Source organism: Vulpes lagopus, chromosome 22 (genome assembly GCF_018345385.1).
Source record: "Vulpes lagopus strain Blue_001 chromosome 22, ASM1834538v1, whole genome shotgun sequence".
NCBI lineage: Eukaryota > Metazoa > Chordata > Mammalia > Carnivora > Canidae > Vulpes > Vulpes lagopus.
This window is the reverse complement of record NC_054845.1, coordinates 16138412-16161635: the sequence shown is the minus strand read 5'-3', so window position 1 is coordinate 16161635 and position 23224 is coordinate 16138412. Positions and strand designations below refer to the sequence as shown.

The 23224-nt window shown below is 39.9% G+C and overlaps 1 protein-coding gene across 3 annotated transcripts in view; it reads right to left on the bottom strand.

Moving 5' to 3' along the window:
• Window positions 1-4071: 4071 nt before the first annotated feature.
• Window positions 4072-23224, bottom strand: part of CCNYL1 (cyclin Y like 1) — a 38545-nt gene continuing 19392 nt past the window's right edge. For 2 of the 3 annotated variants that reach the window (XM_041737125.1, XM_041737126.1), the window contains 7 exons: window positions 22964-23064; window positions 19879-19914; window positions 16758-16809; window positions 15568-15687; window positions 11826-11992; window positions 8377-8539; window positions 4072-7167 (listed from right to left, as the gene is read on the bottom strand). In XM_041737125.1, the coding sequence (XP_041593059.1) occupies window positions 7051-7167; window positions 8377-8539; window positions 11826-11992; window positions 15568-15687; window positions 16758-16809; window positions 19879-19914; window positions 22964-23064 (756 nt within the window). In that variant the 3' untranslated portion in view covers window positions 4072-7050. The remainder of the gene's footprint in view (window positions 7168-8376; window positions 8540-11825; window positions 11993-15567; window positions 15688-16757; window positions 16810-19878; window positions 19915-22963; window positions 23065-23224) is intronic. The other variant, XM_041737127.1, reaches the window with a different exon arrangement.

Here is a 23224-nt window from a genome sequence, read left to right as displayed (position 1 = left end):
AGAGAGACAATAGTACTTATCTTAGGGTTGAGAGGATCTAAAGGATTAGATCGGGTTAAGACACAAGGAAGAAGCAACTGTTCAGTCATGGAATGGAAAGTGATAGAATCTTTTGGGGCTCCTATTTTTAAAATGTAGATTCCCAGACTTTTTTAAGCTCCAGGAATTGAGACTCAGGAGGTCTGAGGCCCTAAAAGCTGCTGCCTTTTTTTTTTTTAAAGTAAACTTATTTTGGAATTATTTTAGGTTTACAGAAAAGTTGCAAAGATAATTCAGTTCCTGTATACCCCTTGCCCATTTGGCCCTAATGCTAACACATCCTCATAGTACACTGTGAAGATGAAGAAGTCAACACTGGCACGTTACTGTTAACTCCAGACTGCAGTTGGATCTCACCAGATTTTCCACTAATGTTCTTTATCTGTTCTAGGATCCAATCCAGGATTCCACATTGCATTTAGAGAAGCTTCGTTTTTCATAGGCACTTGCAGCTGATGAGAGGTAGGTGGTCTGGGGACTGTATCTTGAAAAATAATAGGACACGTGAAGGACGGAGCAAGGTCAAATTGCCCCATCCTGGCATTGGGAAGATGGCAGTTTTGAAGCAGAAGGGGATAAACTGATGGAGGGGTGATGTAGAAGGCTGGTGTTAAAAAGTTGAAATGGAATCCCCCCCCCCCACCCATAAGACGGGAGAGGCTACATTAAGAAGTGAGGCATCTATTCCTTATGCCAGATGAAATGAGTCTTGGAGCTGGAAGGTGAGGTTGCTACCTAGGCTGAGAAGCTCCATCTCGGGGTTGTGGGCATGTCGGGAGTCAATGAGGGCAGTGTGTGGGGAACAGCTGCCCTGGGGAAACCAGGAGTGCTCAGGTAGGTGACCATAGGGTATTACAAGGGGCCGGTTAGCCTGGGAGCCACAGAAGTTCTGTATTTCCTGGAATCTGGTGGAAATGCTTTGGAAATGGGTCCCAGTAGTAACCAATATCAAGCATTGCCATGCTGGACACTAGCAGAGGTGAGATGATCTTATTGAGGGAGGACCCTCATTGAAGCCCCCATCTTGGGGGCTGGAAGGTTAGTAGAATTGAGAATGGTAAGATGATGAAGGAATAGGTGTTTTAAGAAAAAGCTAGCAGGGGCACATGGGTGGCTCAGTCAGTTAAGCATCCAACTCTTGATTTTGGCCCAGGTCATGATCTCAGGGTCATGAGATCAAGCCCCACGTTGGGCTCTGTGTTGGGTGTGGGGCCTGCTTAGGATTCTTTTTCCCTCTCCCCCTTCCTCCTGCCCCAACCTTGATCACACACTCTCTCTCTCTAACTAGCAGAATAATTTGAGGTCTTGAAGTGGATGCTATTGATACCTTTTATTTTTTTTTTAAGATTTTATTTATTCATGAGAATCACAGAGAGGCAGAGACACAGGCAGAGGGAGGAGCAGGCTCCCTGTGGGGAGCCCGATGTGGGACTCGATCCCAGAACTCCAGAATCACACCCTGAGCCAAAGGCAGACTCTCAACCGCTGAGCCACCCAGGTGTCCCTATTGATACCTTCTTGGGGACCTTAGGTTCTGAGGTGACCACTGAATTTCTTGAATGCATTCAGATTTCTTAGTTCCCTTCCCAGCAGTTATAATCATTACCACCTAACCTGAACTTTAAACTTTTTTCGATTTCTCTTCATTTCTATACTATTTTTCTTAATTCTTTCTGCACCCTAGAGATCCCCAACCACAAATTGGTATTCTTAAAATCTGTATCGCATTAAGTACATGTTCTTAAAAATAGTGGAAATTGCCTCAGAAACCAAACCGACTGCACCTGTGAACTACAGGGCTGAAGGGCTCCTAAGTCTCTTGCTTTCTTGCTGTCACAGTGTCTGGCCGGTCAGGGCGGTAAGTGGCGAACAGTTAAGACTTCAGGCCATCTAATCCTTAACTTGATAGACGCTGCATGTAACCTGTAGATTCAAGGGCTTTTCCAAGTAGCCCTGTATTCATGAATGCAGCTTCTAGGTGAGACAACAGTTGTAGTCATTTCATATGTGAGTACAGGTAAGTCTTGGTGATGAAAGATTTCAACTAGCTTATGTGCTATGGCTGTGGCTAAACTTTTAGCTGTGGCTAAACTTTTCCAAAAACATTGTATAACCTGGATACAGAGTGAATGATTTTCCCTAAGTACTGGGTTCAGCAATTTTTTTTTTTTAAATCAAGGACTAGTGTATTTATACATATAGGAAAACTAAATAAATCCAAGAAATGAACTTCGAACTGTTACAAAACCAAGATTCAGTGGTGTTGGATTGCAATAATGAATGCGCATGTGTGGGGCACATTAAATGTCAAAGAGAAGGTCGTGATAGAATCTGATACGCCAAGAAAGTTTCTTTAACCAGAAGCATTGGGCCTCAAGGTCTTAGGATGAACCATGTGAAACTGCTAATGAGCAGCCATTTTTGACTTATAAAAATGGGAATTTCATCTGGTTCAGACATGTGACCTTTGTCTTTTCCTTGCAAAGACCTAAAAGCCCAGTTCCCAATAGATCAGAGTTAAAGTTTCACTGCAGTCAGTATTCCAATAAGGAAAAAAGCTAAAACTGAAGATAAATGAGTTGAGGTAGATCTTCTTTTAGTCTTGTTTAGGGGACCAGCCTTTCCTAGGTACGAAACCCTGAGAACACTGCCATAGTTACTACCCTAGTGGTAGCGAGTTTCTGTGCTCTGTGACATTTGTCGGAGAACCTACCAGCTTTCGGGGATGTTTATTACTTTCACCCTAAGTTGACTCAATTTCCCATTTATCAAAATGGCTGTACTGCCATCTAGAATTAAAGCCAACAGGGAAAGAACAATCTGTGATTCTACCTCATTCTGCCAACTTGTTCTTGAAGCTACTCAGGTCGCGTTCCTCCCCACAGATTTTCATTTAACCTTTGACCACCCTTGTCAGCACTTCTGCTTAGTAGTCGTAGTAGTAAAGGGTACAGTCTTACAGTGATCTGTGACAGACTGTCCTCCTACATGAAGTCAGATCATTTAACCTCGCCAGCAGTTTATCAAGAACAAAGGGATCAGCTGAAAAGTTGACCTTATGTAGTGGATTAAGGTAGATGATGAAAATACAGCAGCTCTCAGGCTTTAGAGTATTGCTCAAGTGGAGCAGCTAAGGTCTTAATTTTTTAAGATTTCATTTATTCATGAGAAAGAGACAGAGACTGAGACACAGGCAGAGGGAGAAGCAGGCTCCCTGCAGGGAGCCCGACGTGGGACTCGATCCCAGGCCTCCAGGATCAGGCTCTGGGCTGAAGGAAGACGCCCAACTGCTGAGCCACCCGGGCTGCCCAAAGTCTTAGTTTTAAACCTGATGAAGATTTGGCATATTTCTCACTGAAATGTGACTTTGAAAATAGTATCCTAAAAAGTCAAAATAGGTGGGCTGTTTCTCTTTACAGCGAGGATTATTCTAGTTCTTCCATTTTCTTTCCTAGGTTTTTTTTTTTTTTTAAAGGTTTTATTTATTCATGAGAGACAGAGAGAGGCGCAGAGACACAGGCAGAGGGAGAAGCCGACTCCATGCAGGGAGCCTGACATGGGACTCCATCCCACGTCTCCAGGATCAGGCCCTGGGCTGAAGGTGGCGCTAAACCGCTGAGCCACCCGGGCTGCCCTCTTTCCCAACTGCTTAAAATCCTCACGTTCTGTTTCTGTAGCTTTCCTGTAATTCCTTGCTCTCTGGTATATTTTACCTTTCCTTCTGGTGTGCTTTTTCCTCTTGGCACAAGGAGGATCCGTTCAAAGATGCCGTCTAATGTGTGATGCCTCTGAGTACTGTGGCCAGTGATTTTAAGTGCACTAAATAAAGGCCTTTCGGCTGAAAAGAGCAAAAGCCAAAGAAATACATGATGACACTAACTAGAGACAAGGGTCAAACCAAATCACGAATGGTCAGTTTGAAAATGCTGTCAAGACCCTACTCACGGGTCAGAGCCGACTCAAAGAATCCAAGTTAGGCAGAGATGGAATGCTACGTGAACCAAGAGACGGGGTACAAACACACTAGCCGGATTTTAATTAAAATAGAGTTTATTAGCTTTTAATATAAACATGAGGAAGAAAAACCACATAAGTTGTAGCATTCTTTTCAAAATAAAACTGCAATCAATCAATACTTAACTCTCCAAGCTCCGAACTCCATAAACAATGTTTTTTGAGGTGGTAGATTGTAATATTTGATATACTGTTACGTATCATTTATGTGTCTGTCCTTTAAAAATGATGGAACCTGCAGCACTCAATATAATATGAAGCCTTGCTATACTGAGAGAAAGTATCCCTGGCCCAGACATGCTAGGTTTACAGGCAAAATTCCTAGATTACATTTGAGAAGGCAGGAGAAAGATTTCACATGGTTAGGAACACTGATCTTTTTTTTTTTTTTTTTTTTTTAACATTTCAAGTTTAAGTGACATCATTACCAATCTCCTAGAAGACTGATTACTTAACTCCCTGCCCTTTAAAGCCTGAGGTGAGGGTTCCTCTTAAACAGCAGGACTGGAAAGAGACCCCTCCAGCCAGGTTAACCCCTTATCATTTATGTGTCTATCCTTTAAAAATGATGGAACCTGCAGCAATCAATATAATATGAAACCTTGTTATACTGAGAAAAAGTATCCCTGGCCCAGACATGCTAGGTAGGTTTTACAGGCAAAATTCCTAGATTACATTTGAGAAGGCAGGAGAAAGGTTTCACATGGTTAGGAACACTAATTTCTTTTTTTTTTTTTTTAACATTTCAAGTTTAAGTGACATCATTACCAATCTCCTAGAAGACTGATTACTTCACTCCCTGCCCTTTAAAGCCTGAGGTGAGGGTTTCTCTTAAACAGGACTGGAAAGGAGACCCTTCCAGCCAGGTTAACCCCTTATCATTTATGTGTCTGCCCTTTAAAAATGATGGAACCTGCAGCAATCAATATAATACGAAGCCTTGCTATACTGAGAAAAGGTATCCCTGGCCCAGACATGCTAGGTTTACAGGCAAAATTCCTAGATTACATTTGAGAAGGCAGGAGAAAGATTTCACATGGTTAGGAACATTAAAAAAAAAAAATTTTTTTTGACATTTCAAGTTTAAGTGACATCATTACCAATCTCCTAGAAGACTGATTACTTAACTCCCTGCCCTTTAAAGCCTGAGGTGAGGGTTCCTCTTTTTTTTTTCTTTTTGTTGTTGTTGTTTTTGTTTTTTTTTTTTTTTGGTGAGGGTTCCTCTTAAAAACAGCAGGACTGGAAAGGAGACCCCTCTAGCCAGGTTAACCCCTTATCATTTATGTGTCTGTCCTTTAAAAATGATGGAACCCGCAGCAATCAATATAATATGAAGCCTTGCTATACTGAGAGAAAGTATCCCTGGCCCAGACATGCGAGGTTTACAGGCAAAATTCCTGGATTACATTTGAGAAGGCAGGAGAAAGATTTCACATGGTTAGGAACACTAATCTTTTTTTTTTTTTTTTTAACATTTCAAGTTTAAGTGACATCATTACCAACCTCCTAAAAGACTGATTACTTAACTCCCTGCCCTTTAAAGCCTGAGGTGAGGGTTCCTCTTAAACAGCAGGACTGGAAATGAGAACCCCTCCAGCCAGGTTCACCCATAGGCTCGAAGAGCTGTTTCAGATCACCTACTTTCAGATCACTACTATTAAGAGTCCAGTTCCTTTCAGTTTATTCCATGTGAATTACCATGGCTCTTCATAAGTTTTACCAAATGTAGAAAAAAGAAACTCAGGTGGTCAAAAGAGGTGAACAGCAAAGCCCCTACAAAGAACTATTTTAAAAAGGGGAGGGTACGAGGCATCTCTCAAGTCTTAGTACAATTTTAAGCTTTGATACTTGTGGAAGTATAAATGCTACCGACTTACAAAACCCCATTTGAAAGTGTAGTTATGTCTTGTAAACTTACCTAGTTTTGTAAATTTTAGATACTAGACTTTTCGTTTTAACTATTTTTTTGTTCCAGCCAGCATTTGCCATCTTCAAGAGGGGCGATCATCGAAAAGTCTAGTATCTAAAATTTACAAAACCAGGTAAGTTTACAAGACATAACTACACACTTTCAAATGGGGTTTTGTAAGTCGGTAGCATTTATATTTCGGCAGTGCCCTGGAGGGCCCAAGCACACTATATTAAAGCTTAAAAGTTGCACTAAGATTTTCACCTCCTTTTCACTAACTGCTTGTTACCACCGGACCACCATGTTGGCTGGAATTATGAAAATATCTTTTAATACACGTATTTAAGAATGGAAAATCATCAGAAAATGAGAAGCACCATTATAGTTCACAAGAAATGCAGCATGGACCCAACAGAAGTAGATAATCAATCGATAACATACTTTCTCCGTTTATGATTCTCAACATACTAATATGCTAATAAGTAGTGCTTGCAAAGAATCTGAATGACAAGTGTTACTCAGCAGCTTTTTGGTTTAAACTGATTGCCAATAATGACTAGCAGCTTCAATGATAAAATAGGGAGAAAGAACCCTTCAATACCTAACAATGCTACAGTCTGTTCCTAAGTGGCTTTATGAGTTGTTAGGAGTCCCATGTTTTCATGGTAATACTGCATTGATTCTAAAGAAATATGCAGCAATATTGGGGGAGAGGGCAAGAAAAAAAAATAGGAAAAACAAGTCATATAGTTAGTGTCTAAAAATTTGAATTAAAAAAGAAAAAACCTCTCAGCTCATAGCTATCAGCCAATATAGTAAGCAAGTATCTGTGTGTGGGTTGGAGCTTTTGCTTTGGAGTGGTTTTTGTAACTCTGTTTACATTAAAAAGGACAAAAGAGTGTTGCATTGACAAAGTCCCGTTCTTTCCTATGAGCATAATCCTTGTGGTCCACGAGTCTCTTGAATTCGAGGTCTTTCTTTTAGATGAAAATATTAACTTGGCTGGTTTGTGAGGAGGAGAGGTGGTTATTTCTCCAGTCCTTGTAGAATGAGGGGTTCACGGTGTTCCAACCCCTCCCACACCTCCCTTAAGAAAGGATGGCATTAGAGCGCTGAATACCAATGAAATTATCAGCGCTGAAAGACCTTCTCATAGCAGCTCGAGACCAGTCTTTGTATTTGTCTTCACACAATCTGGAAATGGCCTGGGAAAGTCAATCAAATAGAACACAAGAACAATTAAAAAAGAGGGTTCCAGCCTTTAAAAAAAAAAAAAGCATCACTGATAAGCCACATAGTTACTGCTACCCTGGATAGCGGGGGTCTACACACCCAGGTTCTGAGAATGCTACTTCCTGCCAATTCACTAAGGTAATATCCTTAAAAGGCTAGGATTAGATTGATGGGCAAAGAAGAATTTGCTTATTTACAAACTGGATTCCAAAAATGTCAAAGGTATTCTGACGGGCTCCTAACAGCAGTATCACCTGTTCCCGGTACACCTGTTCCTTCAACGTAATGAACATACACCTGGGGGAAAATCAGCATTTACTCAGCCATCCAACTTCTAGGCTTCATTGGTTCTTTTATCCTCTAAGCGAATTCTAACAGGGCAGGCATGTCTGGGCTTTGTTGGAAGGTTGGAGGTCTAATGACTGAAGCACCAAAAAGTGCTATTTCACCTGCACATTAACCATCGCAGAAAATAACTTATTCTAAGCTATACCAAGGTGCCACAAAAGTGTCCATTTTAAATGTGTCTTGAAGTTTCAGTTGTGAATCACTTTGCTGTATACTCAAAGTCATAAACCATAATGACTTTGTCTCTTATTTGTTACCATTCCATTAAAAATCCATGAACTCTCTACAGCAGTACTGGAAACACACATTGTACAGTCTCTCAGGTGAGCCTCTCAGGTGAGCCATGCTTTCTCTAATAAACTCATGGGACTGACCTGTGTTATCTGTAGAAAACACTGGCATGAATTTGCAAACTGAGTAAAAAACAGTTAAGAATGGTGGATAGATTATGTACATAGATATGATTAGGGATATAATCAAACTATCCACGTATGATTATATGGAAGGGTAGAGGCTCAATGGGAAAACCATTACCAGTAGGAACAGGTTAAATTTGAAAAAAAAAAAAAAAAAGGTTAAATTTAAGATATTCTGAACTATGGTTACAGAAGAAATATCTGTATTTTTTTCATAATGTAAGATCCTCATATAAATCATAAAAGATAGAGGGAATCTGCCACCAAAGGGTTAAGCTCTTCGATGTTTTTTTTTTTTCTTCGATGTGTTAATTTAGAAGCTTTCCATGTTGCTAATCACTGCTTAATGAGATTTAGCCACAGATGCTGGTTTTGGTGGCTAACAGAAAACCCCGCCTAATGATTTCACAGCCTTACCTCTAGGTTTTGTGCTCTTTCTTTGCTAAGAGGAGCAAACAGAAAATTCACGTTGTTGTCATCTGCTAAGGAGCGAAGGTCAAAGTAGTATTTGGCATAAACACTGGAGGGAACATTAATATTAAACTGAAGTAGCTCCAAAAAATGCCTTTCCATCTCATTCCTAAGGGAGGAGACAACAAAACCAACACAAGACAATTTTAGTCAATCGGGCAATCTTCAAAAGTCTCCTTCTGAGCTACTAGGAGGCTCTAAATTCTGTTTTGAGACAAATAGAGGCTACCCAGTAGCTCAGTAAACTCACGCTCAAACAAGGTACAGCTATTTGTGGTCCTTTCTGCATCCCAGCACTTTGAGTTTGGGACAAGGGGGAAGAGGTTATGGCCCTCTTATGCACTCCTGCTGCTGACTCAGGGGCTCATTCTTCAGAGTTCCATTAGTGCAGCTGTACGATTCAGGCTCCAGGCTCACTCACAAGGCCCCACTATAGTGATCAGATGAAAGGAATGATGTATGCTGTTTATTAGCTCTGAAGAACTCGCAGACATTTTCACCGGGCCGATAACAGGAAGGGGCTTATTGAAGTGGAGACGCGCCAACAAAAGGAGTGGGCACATCACCACGGCAACAAATGGATCCATCGAGAGCCACTGCTATTATCTCTGAGGGCGAAAACTCTTGAAGCAACAAGGATTCATCTCAAATAAATAAATAAATAAAGCTAGATTCGATGGAAAGGGGAATCCCCTCCCCCGCCCCAGTACATGGGGCTGTGTCAAAGGGCACACATAAATGCAAGTTTCCCCTCACCTTAATCTTACTACGGCAAGAAATTGTCACTAAGACAGGCCAGGATGCACTTTTTAAACTCTGGAGGGCAGAATGATCAAAGAGATGCCTTGGCTAGACTAAACTCACTATGATCTGACCTCTGGTAGAGCACTGGACTCAAACAGCCTTTCTCTCGGGTTGGGAATGCAAGCCCGAGATGTGTCACCACCCCTTGCCAGAAGAGAATGAACACACCCGCAGGGGGCGAGTTCAAGAAAATAGGAAAGAAAAATGTTGGAAGTAGTCCTTTGCTCCACGTGACCACAGAAGCTCACTTGTTAAATGTTTAAGTAAATAAATATAAAATTTGCCACTTTCACGGTAATCCTTTTAAAAAATTACATAAAAATACCTGAACAAACACAAAGGAGCTTACTTTATAACATTTGGTTTCTTGGTTTTAAAGTTTTAATATTTTATCCGTTGGACAGATCAACAAATGTTGATGTTCTCTCCTATAAGATACAGGGAACATTCAGAATATGAGCAGAGAGGAGGTTTGCATTTGTTGAATTTTAAACCCAATTGAACCTACTTCCAAATTTAATTTCCTGTTCATATGGCTGTGAGTCTATAGAAATGTAAATCAGATAATGTTTTGATAATCAGCTAATCAGGACTTAATTTACTAGAGGAATAAATGCACTTCACGATCCCTTTTATATTTTCTCCACTAATACATTTTAATTGTGTGGAAATATAGTACTTCATAGGATTAACATGTCTATTAATAAAGGTTTAATCACTGGAGAAAAGCCTTATGCCTATAGAATATGCATCTTCTGGGTTTTTTGTTTTTTAAATAGCCAAATGTCTGAATAGCACACCATTTACAGGCACAGCAAATCTTCTGAATAGCAGCTGCTCAGTTTAACTTATTCTTTTGAAGGGGAACATATTCTAAAGCATAGATGTTGGAAAGTTTGAAGAAAAAGCTGAAAGACACCAATTTTTCAATTTAGACTCAAAATGAGACTATTTCAAATGGAAGTCAACAGCAGGGAGATAAAACAAATGTGTATTAAACACTTTGTTGTAATGCTTTCCAATTTCCAAAGATGATAAACAAAAGCAGCCTATTATAAACCTAGCTCCTGGTGCTGCTCTGTTTGTACACAAAATGTATTATTAGGGAAGCGGTCTTCCTGTAGCTACGCACTGCCACCCCTGCTCCTGGAAAGTCACTCTTAGGAGCTCAGACACTTCGCAGCATGTGCTGAGGTTTTCACTAGAATCTGTCTCAGCCAGCTGGGTTGAAGGTTTTGAGAAAATTTCAGCTGTCACCATGGTAGGGCTAGTGTTCACGATTGCACATTTTTCTTCCTTCAAGGAACCAGAGTTTGCAGACTGATGACTGTGGTGATCAAAGTCACTTTAGCTCCTGCAACTTCCAGAGGTACTTTGATTCGTTTCCAATTATTTGCCATTACATCATTTGCTACCATGGCTGCAAGCAGCATCTCTGGGCCCACTCAGTTTACACTACTATCAAGAGCCACCCTGACAGCCACCAACAATCCCCTTCTCCTAGTCACCTAAGTATCCTCACTTCAGTTGTAAATATGCACTTTGGTAATTCTGAATGACAATCTTATCTAGAGTAATGGGCAAAGGTAACAAAAACAAACCTGCCACTGCCTGCCATGATCTTAATCTTCCCATGCTGTTCTGTAGAATCAAGACGTGTTCTTCCGCATTTTCCCCAGATGCCACCCACAAAGACGTACATACGTTTTCACTCTCAGGCGGGCACCCTGAGAGCGTCTACTGGAAATACTTCACTGGCTCATCCTGCTTATCACCCTCAGGGCCCTCATGGAAGTCAGGGTGGCCAAATCGAAAGCCCTCACTAAGTCTTGTTTCACTCCCGTGTCAGCATGCCACCTGTGAGGAACACCCTCAATGGCTAACAGAAGGCCCCGCAAAGCACTGCTGTGGTTCCGCAGTGCCCCAGGAGACCCTCAACCACCACGGGCACGTGGTGACATCCTAGTGATGCTTTTTGGGACAGCCTGAGAAACAGGAGCTTCCTAACTCCTCAGACCTATTTTTAAGCAGGTGCAATACTCCTAGCAGGGGAGGAGGCAGGAGCACTGGGATCTGAAACCTTCATACACGTGGCTACTTTTGTACCATGGTTTCTGGAACAACAGAACTTCAGATAAAGAGGAGAGAAAGACCAGCAGAAGCTGACTCGAGCTGAAGGTATAACCTCTCACTAGTCTGGAGACCCTAAGACCTTAATAGTGGCCATTTATTTTAAAGGTCAGCACGGGCCTCTTTAAAATGGACTGGAACTGGCACACAGCCTTAAGAAAGCCATGAAGATACTTATAATACTGTGTTGATAGTAAGCCTGTAAAATGCCAAAACCACCAGAAAAATATACTTCAATTTACCACACACATTATTAAAACAGTAACACATCAAGACCTACCAATTAACGATGGTGAACAGGAATTGTCATACCACAGCCAGATAGGAAGGCTGTAATTTTTGCCTATTTCAGTTCTCTGCCCAATGTAACCTTTAAAACTGCTTCTTAAAATGTAAACTTTACCGGAGCAGAAGCGGCGCTGGGAAATGGTTAGAAGTTCACCCAAACCTTACAGACTCACATGTCCTCAACTGTAATGTCCTTCAGGATTTGGCAGTAGTCCACATTCCATACAGCCTGATCGTCCCAAACCTTGGAGGCAAGAAGAATGGCTCCCAAGACAATTCTTTTCCAGTTAGTGGGACAAATGTCGATCTCAGCATAAGTTAAAAGCCTTTCTAAGTAAACCTGCAAAAGTAGAGCACTGGTCTTTGATTTTAGTTCAGTTTAAGTGCTGTGATAAGAACTGTTAGGAATGACAGATTGCATCTGTTTTTGACATGCCTTTTATTCTTACAAAGGTCTACAAAGACCTGGCTCCGCCAGCCAAAGCCAGCGGCCAGGTCACAGCCGTGGGTCGGATACTTCTGTTGCCTACTCTGCCCATGTGAATTCCTAGCCTTGGTCACAGCAATGAATGGATATCTCGGTGAAGGGCATCCTGAGCACAGGCACTGGGTTGTTAACCTTCCCATTCATAAAGCGAATTGATTCAGTACAACTGATTACAGATTCAAGCTGTTCAATGAACCCAGTGCCTGCCCCAAGCACGGTACCCTACCTGGCTGGTTGTCACATGGTCATTGGTCATCTTCCAGATGACCCGAATACGTAAAACCCCGGGTCCTAGGAGCATGTTTGCCTGCCCCCTTCCACAGCAAGGAGTCCTTCTGCGGCACAAGCCCGAAGATAAAAACTGGTGGTCAAGAGAGCCTCCCAGTGGCTGCCGTGTGGTGCAGCAGGACAGGAAGTTCAAACAGGTGTGCTTGAGGCCGGTCTTGCCGACTGTCAAGTATTCCTCTAATATCTGGTGTCTTTTAAAGAAACATCCGTGCAAAGGCTAGTCCTCCTCTTATTCCCTCATCTTCACATCTCCATTATCATTTCACAATAATTTGTTTCTGTCTTACGTAATCTGCAGCTTAGTCAATTCTGCCGCTTTTAAAGTGCTAGAGACCTGCCAGGTTCTGCAACCCTGGGACTCCTCTAAACCTGCCGTGAGAGGACTCCCCCGGATTTCTTTCCCGTTTCAAAAGTCTGCTCTATAGAGACCTGGGCGGAGTTAACAGCTGAGGGAAGATTACAGAGGTAAGCCCTGATTTGTTGTTACTTCAAAGGGTGCTCTGCAGAAGAGTATATATGCCATTTGACAAGAAGAAAAGTCCAATTTTAGAGTGTTTATCATCTGAGGGTTGTCAGACTACCAGTCAGATTTGCCCATATTCTCCAAACTCGACTGTTTTCAAAACAAATGGTTTAGAACACTGTATGTTCTTAGAGAAATTCTGCTCCCATTCCCCTAAAACTCATGAACCTCCCTACGAGGCTCAACTCCGTACTTTCTGGGAAAGCACTTCTATAACACTGGTAATCTCTCAACTTCCTATCATCGTTACTGGCAAACTTGGAATCCGCCCAACCTCATTTACCCCCTGGCTCTCCTGTGTCAGTAGGAATGAGATTTCCTTCTCACTGAAGTAACTCTTCTTTCACTTGTGCAGAACTGTTCACACAATGTCTTTTTAAGAGTTTTTTTCCTTCTCTGCCAGAGATCTTCCCCAATATGAATGTATTTATATTGCCCACGGGCCCCTCTCCTCTTGTTTTGCTCACAGAAAGTGCCCCATGCTGGCTTCTCATCTCCCGGTAGCCCGCCGCCTGCCGCTAGACTCCCCAGGGGCCTTCACCCCAACTCTGCACTCAAGTCTTCCCTAGTAACCTAAAGGGCACTGCTACTGGCCTAGCCCCTGACTTAAGGCCTTGGCCTCCATCTGACTTAATCCTGTTCCAATCCATCGGCAATTTTTGTTACCTCTACCTTCATCAGTGATTTGACTGATTTCTATTTGTCGCTTCGCAGCTGTATCACGGTCACTGCCTCCTTACCTCTCGTCCTCTGCTCTGACTCCCACTACAGTCTACTGTCCCCAGAGCAGCCAGGACAGCCTCTTAAGAGCACTTCATACCCCTGCTCAAGGTCTGCCAGAGGTTTCTCATCAAACAAGTTTCCCATCTTCCAAGGCCTGTGAGCTACTGGGCCCAGGAAGATATGGCACTGCCCTTCTGGAACCTCATCTCCCATGTTGTTCCTCCCGTTCTTCATCTGACCACTGGCCACTTCGCTGTTCCATGAAAACACAAGACATGTTCCCATCTCCATCTTGCCCTTGTCCCCTCTGCCTATAAGGCCAGAGCTCATATCTTCATCATGTGGGTCATGGTTTGGGTGTTACCCTCCTGTCCTGATCATGCTATCTCCAACTGGTGCGCCCCTCTAACCACTTTGCCCCTTCATGCTGCCTTCTCTTCTCAGGATTTAACCACTACCTGGAATATTCAGGTAATGCTCATTTGAAAAAACAAACAACAAATCTCTTCCTCGCTAGGATATAAGCTATATAAAGGCAAGAACTTTATTCCACTTGTTTTCTTCACTGTCCCCAGGACTCAGAATAGTGACACAGACTAGGTACTCAGTGGGTATGGAATGGGCAACTGCTTTTGGCCTTTTCACCACTCTCTCCTTGAACCTCTCCGTCTTGGCATCTCTTTTATTATTCCCTTCTGGTTCCTACCACTCTAGCCTCTCCTCTGACAACTTGTCCTCTAAGTGCTGTTTGTCCTTACAGATCTAGCTTCTATCCACTTTTTAGTCTATCCTTTTCTCTGCATTTGAACAGCTACTAGTTAATTCCCTACCTCTAGCTTGGATTCATGCTCAGTTCCACATATTCAAGTGATGACTAGACAGTGTCACTCTGTCTCATGAGTATGTCATGCTTAACCTGTCTACAAAGAATTCCCCCTCTTCCAACCTAGCTGCTCTCCCTTCTGGCATCACCTTTCGGTCCATAGGGGAGTATGACTCTTGCCTCCCTCCAGCATGGGCTAAGCACTCCAAATGGTCTGTAGTTCAAAGACACGGCCTGAGCACCCACTGATGGGTCTCTACTCAAAAGCACAAATCTCCAATCCTAAATTCTAGCTGGATACTAAAGGAGTACAGGCGCTGACCTAAGTATTCTTTCCCTCTAGACCATGCAGTTAACTTCCTCTCTGAGTGTGCTATAGGCAGGAGTAAAAATAATCCCAGCTGCCTTCCACTTAAATAGGATTTATTTTTCAAATGATAAAATCTTACCACAGGAATTCTGTATGGATAACGTGAAGGTCCCTATATGGCTATAGCTTAGCAGGCTAACTAGCAAAGCCTTTCCAAGTACTTCTGGCACTATATTCCTGGGCAGATTCACAGGCAGGCACAAGAGGACAGCAGGGGTGGATTAACATGCATCAAGCAAGGCACAGAGAATTTAAGGCAATAGTTCTCAATCAGGACACATGTTAGAATTGTCTGGAGAATACAGGGATAATCTGGGACTCAGCTTAGGGCTATATCAAAGGAGTCTCCGCCTGTGGACCAGATGGTTTTGTAACTGCCTACCTACCCTATCCCTAGCCCCCCAGCACACCTCCTATGGATATACCTGTGTGCACTGTGTGTACATTTGTGTGCTGAGGTATGGATGGAGAAACCAGAAATCTCTCCTGCTGCCTTTAATAGCAATTCTTTTGTGATAAAAAAGCAATAGCAATGTTTTGAAGAATAAGGAGTACATTATTAAACTCGGATGTGTGTATTTTTACTTTTGATAGGTTTCTCTTAATAAACTTCTGATGATCATTTCAGGAACATACTTCTATGTGAAAAGCTGGACCATACCCTAGGCATAAGACAGAAACAGAAGAAAGAAGTAGCTTACCAAAGTTACTATTGCACATTCAGCTGTTAGCTGTGCAGCACTGAAAAGAGTACGAACAAATCTGTAAATAAATTTGTGTTCAGGATCATGCTTAAAGTATTCCTCCGGAACCTTTTCTCGCTGAAAGAAGAAAAAAACGCAGTGTAAGTAAGTATCCACTGAAGAAAAATACTTAAGTGCCCGTAACACAGTAGTCTTTATACTCGGGCCCACATGCCCCGTAAGATAATTTTGATTGGATGACATGTCTTTTAGTCTTTTAAATATAAACAATGGGATCATAATATACCATAGCAATTCAACACTACCATCTGTTAAAGAAAAATATAGCATGACCTCAGAAAACGTATATATATATTCCTTTCTAACTTCCCCCTCCCAGAATTCTATCCAAACTAAGTTATTTTTAGGCTCAAGAGTCTGGTTGATCACCACGTTACACTTCTCTGCAATCAACTTTGAAAAAACATTTTTGAGGTGCCTCAGTTGGTTTTGGCTCTTGGTTTTGGCTCAGGTCAGGATCTCGGGGTTGTGAGATGGAGACCTCACATCAGACTCCAAGCTCAGCGGGGAGTCTGCTTGAGATTCTCTTCATTTCCCTCTGTCCCTCCCACACTTGTGTGTGTGTACATGTGAAATAAATATTTTAAAAAATCTCAATTCTTAAAAAAATCTTTTTTCAGTTTCCTGTAACCATTAAGACTGTGCTGACCTATGCAATAGTCACCAGTCACATGTGTCTGTAGAGCACCTAAGGAAGCAAATTTTAAAATTGCTATTTTAAAGGATTTAAAATTTAAGTTGTTTTCTAATTTTCTTCACAGAGATCATAACATATGTTAGGTTTATTTGCAAATACTTATATTGTTTGTGGTTTATGAAAATTATCTTTTGAAAAGATATACTTTCTGTTATCTGGGGACATTTACTCACTTTAACTCACTAATTCTACAAAGCTGCAACTCAGTTCTTACTCTATCATATCCCCTATGCAACATTCCCTTGTAAAATGATTAGATACAACATGGGGTAGGGAAGAAGACTTAAGATGATTTTTTACTTCAAGCTGGAGTAATTTTCTCCTAGTAATTAATTTCAAATCAAATCAGCATGAAATAAAGACAACTGCATGAGAGAGAAAAATACAACTTAATAAAACTGACACTGTGAGTGGTAAAACTGACACTTACTGTGAGTGGATGTGATCTCTCATCAAAAATATCCAAAGATCTATTTGCATCTCTATAAAATAAAAACATGCGTTTAAAAAATTATTTCAGGAATTAACATCTTAGTAAATATCTGCTGGGAGTAGAGAGGGGAGTGGAAGAAGCTTAACCTTCAACAAAGCAAATCATTTTACAAATTCTTTTGCATTAAGAGGGAGGGATTCCTCACCACTGTGAAATCTCTTCTACAGTGACCAGCCAAGCCAGAGCGGACTTTAAGAATACTGACTTTCCCTAGCAGGCAATGCTAGTAAACCAAATATATTTTCACTATTCTAACCCCACAATGGAATATACACGAATATTTATTTTATAAAGCAGTAGTGGTGGGCAATAAAGTCTTTAGAATTTAATAAATGTGATTATGAAATTCATGTTTTCTCCGTTTTTTTCTCTGTAGTTCTCTACATGTTATCACGTATTTCTTGTTTCTCTTAAATAGGCTGAGTTAAAAATGTAATTTTTTTAATTTTAAAAAAGATCAGTCTTTCCACTAAAAAGATCACACTAACATGTTCTGCTCATTTTTATTTTTTTAAGATATTATTTACTTATTCGTGAGAGACACAGAGAGAGATAGAGGCAGAGGCAGAGGGAGAAGCGGCTCCCTGCAGGGAGGCCAATGTGGGACTTGATCCGGGGGACTCCAGGATCACACCCGGAGCTGAAGGCAGATGCTCAACCACTGGAGCCACCCAGGCTTCCCTGTTCTGCCCATTTAGACACTGGTTCTCCAGGTGTGGTCTGCAGGCCTCTAGGGCTCCCCTTTTCAGGGGCCCATGAAGTAAAAAATGTTTTTATAGGAATACTAACGACGTTACTTGCTTATATACTTCTGACATTTGCAGTGACTATATAAAAAATAAAAGGGAGTAAAACTACTTGTTTCTTAGCATGAATCAAGGCAGTGGTGCCAGCTGTACCTAGTCATTCTAGTCTTCACTGCCACTTGCAGTTGAAAAAATATTCTGCTTTATTTAAGAACATCCTTGATAAAGCAGTAAGACTTAACAGTGCTATTAAACCTCTATCCTTCTAGTACTCTGCATAAGTAGAAAGTATATACCAAACACTTCTGCATGCTGAAAGACAGTTAAAGGAGAAGCATGTGTGACTTAGCTGTGAGCTGAACAAGCCACTTTTTTTCACAGAGCACCAATCTTTATTTTTAAAGTACAACTGACGGTCATTCTCTTAAAAATGAACAAAGTGAGGGGTGCCTGGCTGACTCAGTGGGTAGAGCATGTGACTCTTGATCTTGGGGTCATGAGTTCAAGCCCTATGTTGAGTATAGAGTTTACTTAAAATTAAACCTAAAAAATCTTTTTTAAAAAATGAACAAAGTGAGCCTGAAACTTCAAGAAAAATAACTTAAATATTTGTTGCCAATGATAAAATCCAGGCTATCAAGCTAAAAGAAAAATCAGGATTTTGGAAAATTTGTACCTTTTACTGTGACCTTCATCTATTGTGAGCTTGACAGTTTCTCAATACTTAAAGACTCTTCTGATAAGATGGGTGGTGATACTAACAAAAGTGATTTTTTTTGACACTGTATGAAGAAACCTGAACTAGCACTTTCCAACTGACCGATTCATATTATAAAACCACATAACAGGGCAGCCCGGGTGGCTCAGCGGTTTAGCGCCACCTTCAGCCCAGGGCATCATCCAGGAGACCCAGGATCGAGTCCCATGTCTTCCTGCAAGGAGCCTGCTTGTCCCTCTGCCTGTGTCTCTGTCTCCCTCTCTCTCTCTCCGTTTCTCTCATGAATAAATAAAATCTTTAAAAAAATAAAAAAAATAAAACCACATACAGGTAAAAGATCCAATCAGTGTGCAAGATAGATCAATGGGTTCCATTAGAGTACAAGTTCACTGTTACGCTTTAAAATTCCATTATGATTTAAGAAATTAGCACTTGTGGACTTTTAGTAAAGTATCATAGAATATCCACAATTATCTGAAGCCTTTAAAAGTACACCTTTTTCCAACTACATATCTGGGTGAGGCTGAGTCTACTTCATATTGTTTCTTCAAAACCGATCACTGAGGACAGGATATGAAAATGACCTGTCTTCTATGAAGCCAGGTAGTAAAGAGATTTGTAAAACTGTAAATCAATGATATACTTTTCACTCAACCTTTTATTTTGGAACAGTTACTTTTTAATTTAAAAAAAAAATTTATGTTACCACTGGGGTTTCTTTCTTTTTTTTTTTTTTTTTTTTTTTTTGCAAACAGTAAAAAATGTTTTACTGACTTTGGAAATATAATTATGCCAGGGAAAAAATAATTAAAAATTAACAACACATTGCAGAAAAAAGGAAAAAGTAATGGATTAATCTGTTTTAATTACAATAATGCCGTTTTTGAAAAAAAAGGGGGAAAATTAGTCCTTTATGTTGGTCTGGCACAGTAATGAATAACATTACTGTTTCTGTTTTCAAATCTTTTGTCAAAACAGATCTTCATCATGTATTCATGTTTTGCCAGATTTGTCGATATCTCATCTTCCCTCATGGTTGGTTGAAGAACTACTTTTTTGTTCATTTTAATTTCAAAAGCTTTTTTTTTTTTCTCACATGAAACAATACAGAGCAAATAGTAGTAAAAAATCTTAAGCATATGGATAAGTTCAGCAGAGATTCATAAAAACCCCACTTCAACCACTGGGGTTTCCAATCAGTGGAGATTCTGTTCCCCAGGGTTATCTAGAGACACAGTGTGGAGGGAAGGAGACGTGCTACTGACATTTAGTGAGTAGAAGCCATGGGTACTGCTAACTATCCTAGAATGCACAAGATGACCCCCCACAACAAAGAACTATCTAGCTCAAAATTTCAATAGTGCCACATAAAAACCCTGTTCTAACATACAGTAGATTTAATTTTTAAAACTGAAATTTAATTTCTAATATGGTAAATATCAGTATAACCCACCATCAACAAATACTCTTTGGGTCTTCAGTAATGTAATAAAAGCACTATATAAGTTTAATAATACCTATATTGTTACCTAACACTTAACTTGATATCTTACAAATTAACTAGCTGGAATAAAAAGATTTTAAAAGAGCTCACCTGTTCTTTATGTGGTAATATATTGCTAAGGTCACACTGTGAAAGGAAAAAGAAAATTGTAACAATTGATGTTATGTTACCCATGAAGACTTTTTTAAAGGGGTTGGGGGAAAGTCAGGATCCTTCCAGGGGCCCAGGCGCCCTGAAATCCTCTTATTCAGAACAGTTCGTATGTGCACTTTCCCTCGTTTCAGTTCTTTGGCTTTTGGCAAAAAAAAAAAAGGATTACCAAACTGCTAGATTATACGCTGTTAGAAGATCTGTTTTGGTCCACAGTTATATATAAATTATTATACATTTTCCCTGTCATTTGTCCTTCTACCCACAAAATGTTTCCTCCTTCTAGATAAGCTTTATTGTTTGTACACACGCTTAAATTTAAGCCATACAGTAATTTTTGTATTAAAAAAAAGAAGAAAAAAGGTTAGGCCCTGCATTTCAACTGATTTAATTTACTATCCATCAACCCGCCCACTTTCCATTATTTCCATAAAAGAAAATAATTAAAGTGTTTCATATCAAATAAAATAACTTAAAATCATAATTAGAAAATTTAATAGCAAATATAAGAACCCACAAAAACAATAGTAGATATAGCTATCCCGAAATAAGCAGTGCTAACAAGGCAGCATAATACTACACAGAATAATATTTAATGACAGGTATTTCCAAAATAGTTTAAATAAAATATTAATGAACAGATACACTCTAAGTTACTATATTCTTAAGTTATTCACAGATGTTTTGTACTAGGCAACAAAGGAGTTCTCCTAGTTAAATTAAATGCTTCCCTTTGCCCTCAGTATCTACAATGAAGCTCAAAACAATTGAGGGAAGGCAAATCTGAATTTTATAACTAGGTCTATAGAATATGAGCACTTGCGAAAAAGGCCTCTAATGCTATTAGCATCGAAGATGGATACTTCTATAGTGCTTCAAACAGTTTCAATCTTTAATTTGATTTTAAAATCACAGAATCCAAGTTCTATGATGAAAAGGACCACTAAATCTTAGATAGCATTTAATTAAACAACCCATTTTACACATAAGGAACCAAGGCTTAAAAATGACTTGCCCAAGGTCCCACCAATGGTCAGAAGCAGTTCTCTTTCTCCTACACTCTAACCAGGCAGTGGTTCTCCAAGCTCGGCTGCATGCTAGATCACCTGAGGAGCTTCAAAATCTGCTTGGCTTCCACCTCCAGATGTTCTGACTTAACCAACACTGGATATAACGTGGGCATCAGAAAGGCTTTTAAAGTTCTCCAGGTGACTGCAATGTGCAACGAAATCTGGGAATGAATGAGTCATCCCGGATACTTTCGTACATATAATTATGTCTCATATCCTTCCTCCTCCTAGGCTTGTGAGAGTGTGGTAGGAGAGGAGGAAATACATGTATTTTGAAATAGAGATTTTTGGAAAATGTTGCATAAATGATTCTAATAAGCTCCCCCACACTGAGAACAATGTGCTACCCCCAATGTAAACATTTTTCAGAATCATTCCTAAAAGCCAATTTGCCCTTTCTCAGTAAACCTTTATTTTATCAATAAATATACTAAATTATTTTTAAAACTTAATGAGAGCAAATTAAGTTTATTGTACTTTCACAAATTAGACGAAGCTGGGAAAAACAAGCATGAAACCTACTTGTTTGAGCAAGGTTAATCTTTAAAACCACTTTTGAATTACAGTAAAACATCAGAATCTTTTGAATTCAAAAGCTGGGGACTCTAGCCAAAGTAGAGTTTTTTTGTTTTTGTTTTTGTTTTTTTAAACACATGGATTTAGTGTCTTGGCTGAGTAAAAGCATTCAGTGATTACTTGCTAGGTGCCAAAACTTAGGATTTTAGACTTTTGGGGCTCGGTTTTTGCTGAAACACAATTTGATCTCAACTACTGTTACAAAGGAGAAAGTTACATTAATATGATTGTGAACTTGTGGTTTTTAATTAAAGTAAAAGCTACTGATAATTTAATTAGCTGACAAAGCTGGTGCATTAGAAGCAAAATTAAGTTTATAAGCTAATTGTTTTCAAGACTGAAAAAAAAATTAAAGATGAGGATATTAATATTTTGAAGTAGTGTTCTGGAAAGTCGACATTCATGTCCCAAAGAGATGTTAATAATGTTCTTTGGCCCAATCTCGAAGTCCAGAAGGCTCTGCATGTCCAGGTCTGTTTTTTCTCCCTCTCTTAAATAAACTTGAAAGGTTCATCTTAGACTGTTCTGAAAGTGCAACTCCAATTTTGGATTATAAGGTGCTCCCGGAAATTAAGGAATAGTTTCCATCATCACAACACTGTTCATGTTTGCTGAAGTATAAACCTGACCACAGCTATGTTTCCAAAACTATTTCTTTCATTGTTCTCTGCTGTAGTTTTCTTATATATGGACTGACATAGTGTTCTGGAGATATATTTCTATATCTATACACATATATAAAATAAAAATTAAATAATCTATTAACTTATAATTTTCAGTTGAGCAAAATTTCATCCATAAAGAAATTAAGCATAAGAATATGTTCCTTAAGATTGGTTTGGTATATTTTCCCCCTCTTCAGGAGAGAGAAAGGAGAAGTTAACTTTCATACAGAAATAGTGCAGGAAAAAAATATGCACCATGGGGAAAATCTGACAAAAATCCAATCAAATTTAAATGCAGATACTCTCTGGTGCCAGTAGGGGGCAAACTACTCCTTCTTTCAAGAGTAGCTTCCAAAGTAACGCACATTGTGTTAGGCCTATAATTCATAAAGAAATGCTTTTTTTTAGAAACAGCCAATGAAAAGCGCCTCTCCTCCTCATTATGTTCAACAGAAATGTATTAAGTAAGAAGTGTACTTTTTCTGGGACTTATTTGCTAGCTGTCTTTCCCTTCCACCATGCACTCTAAGATTAAAATGGAAATTAAAGAGTCACAGAATTTAAGTCCTTGAAAGTAATATAAAATTGACACCAGTTTCTTAAACCTGATCATTTAAAAGGACAATCAAATGACTGAAATGACCAAGTATGGCTAGGATGGTTTTAGCATGAGGGGGTCTGTCACTCAGCCCTTGGCAACCTAGTTGTACTCACCATTTTATTGTGGTTCTAAGATTAGGTTGGCTGACTGTGCTGTCATCTAGAAATATTGTTGAGCATGAGCTATACTTTTTAGTAAGCTGCCCTGGAGATACCTGAAGGGGAAGGGAAATAGAAGAAAATGTCACAGTAAGTTAAACCTATAAAGTGTGTTTTTTCCTCGGTTAAAATGTCAAACGATAAAGCATTAAGATTTTTCTTATACTTCATGAACTGCTTGAGTGTGCTATCATGTGCAGCTCTATGGGAAACCCA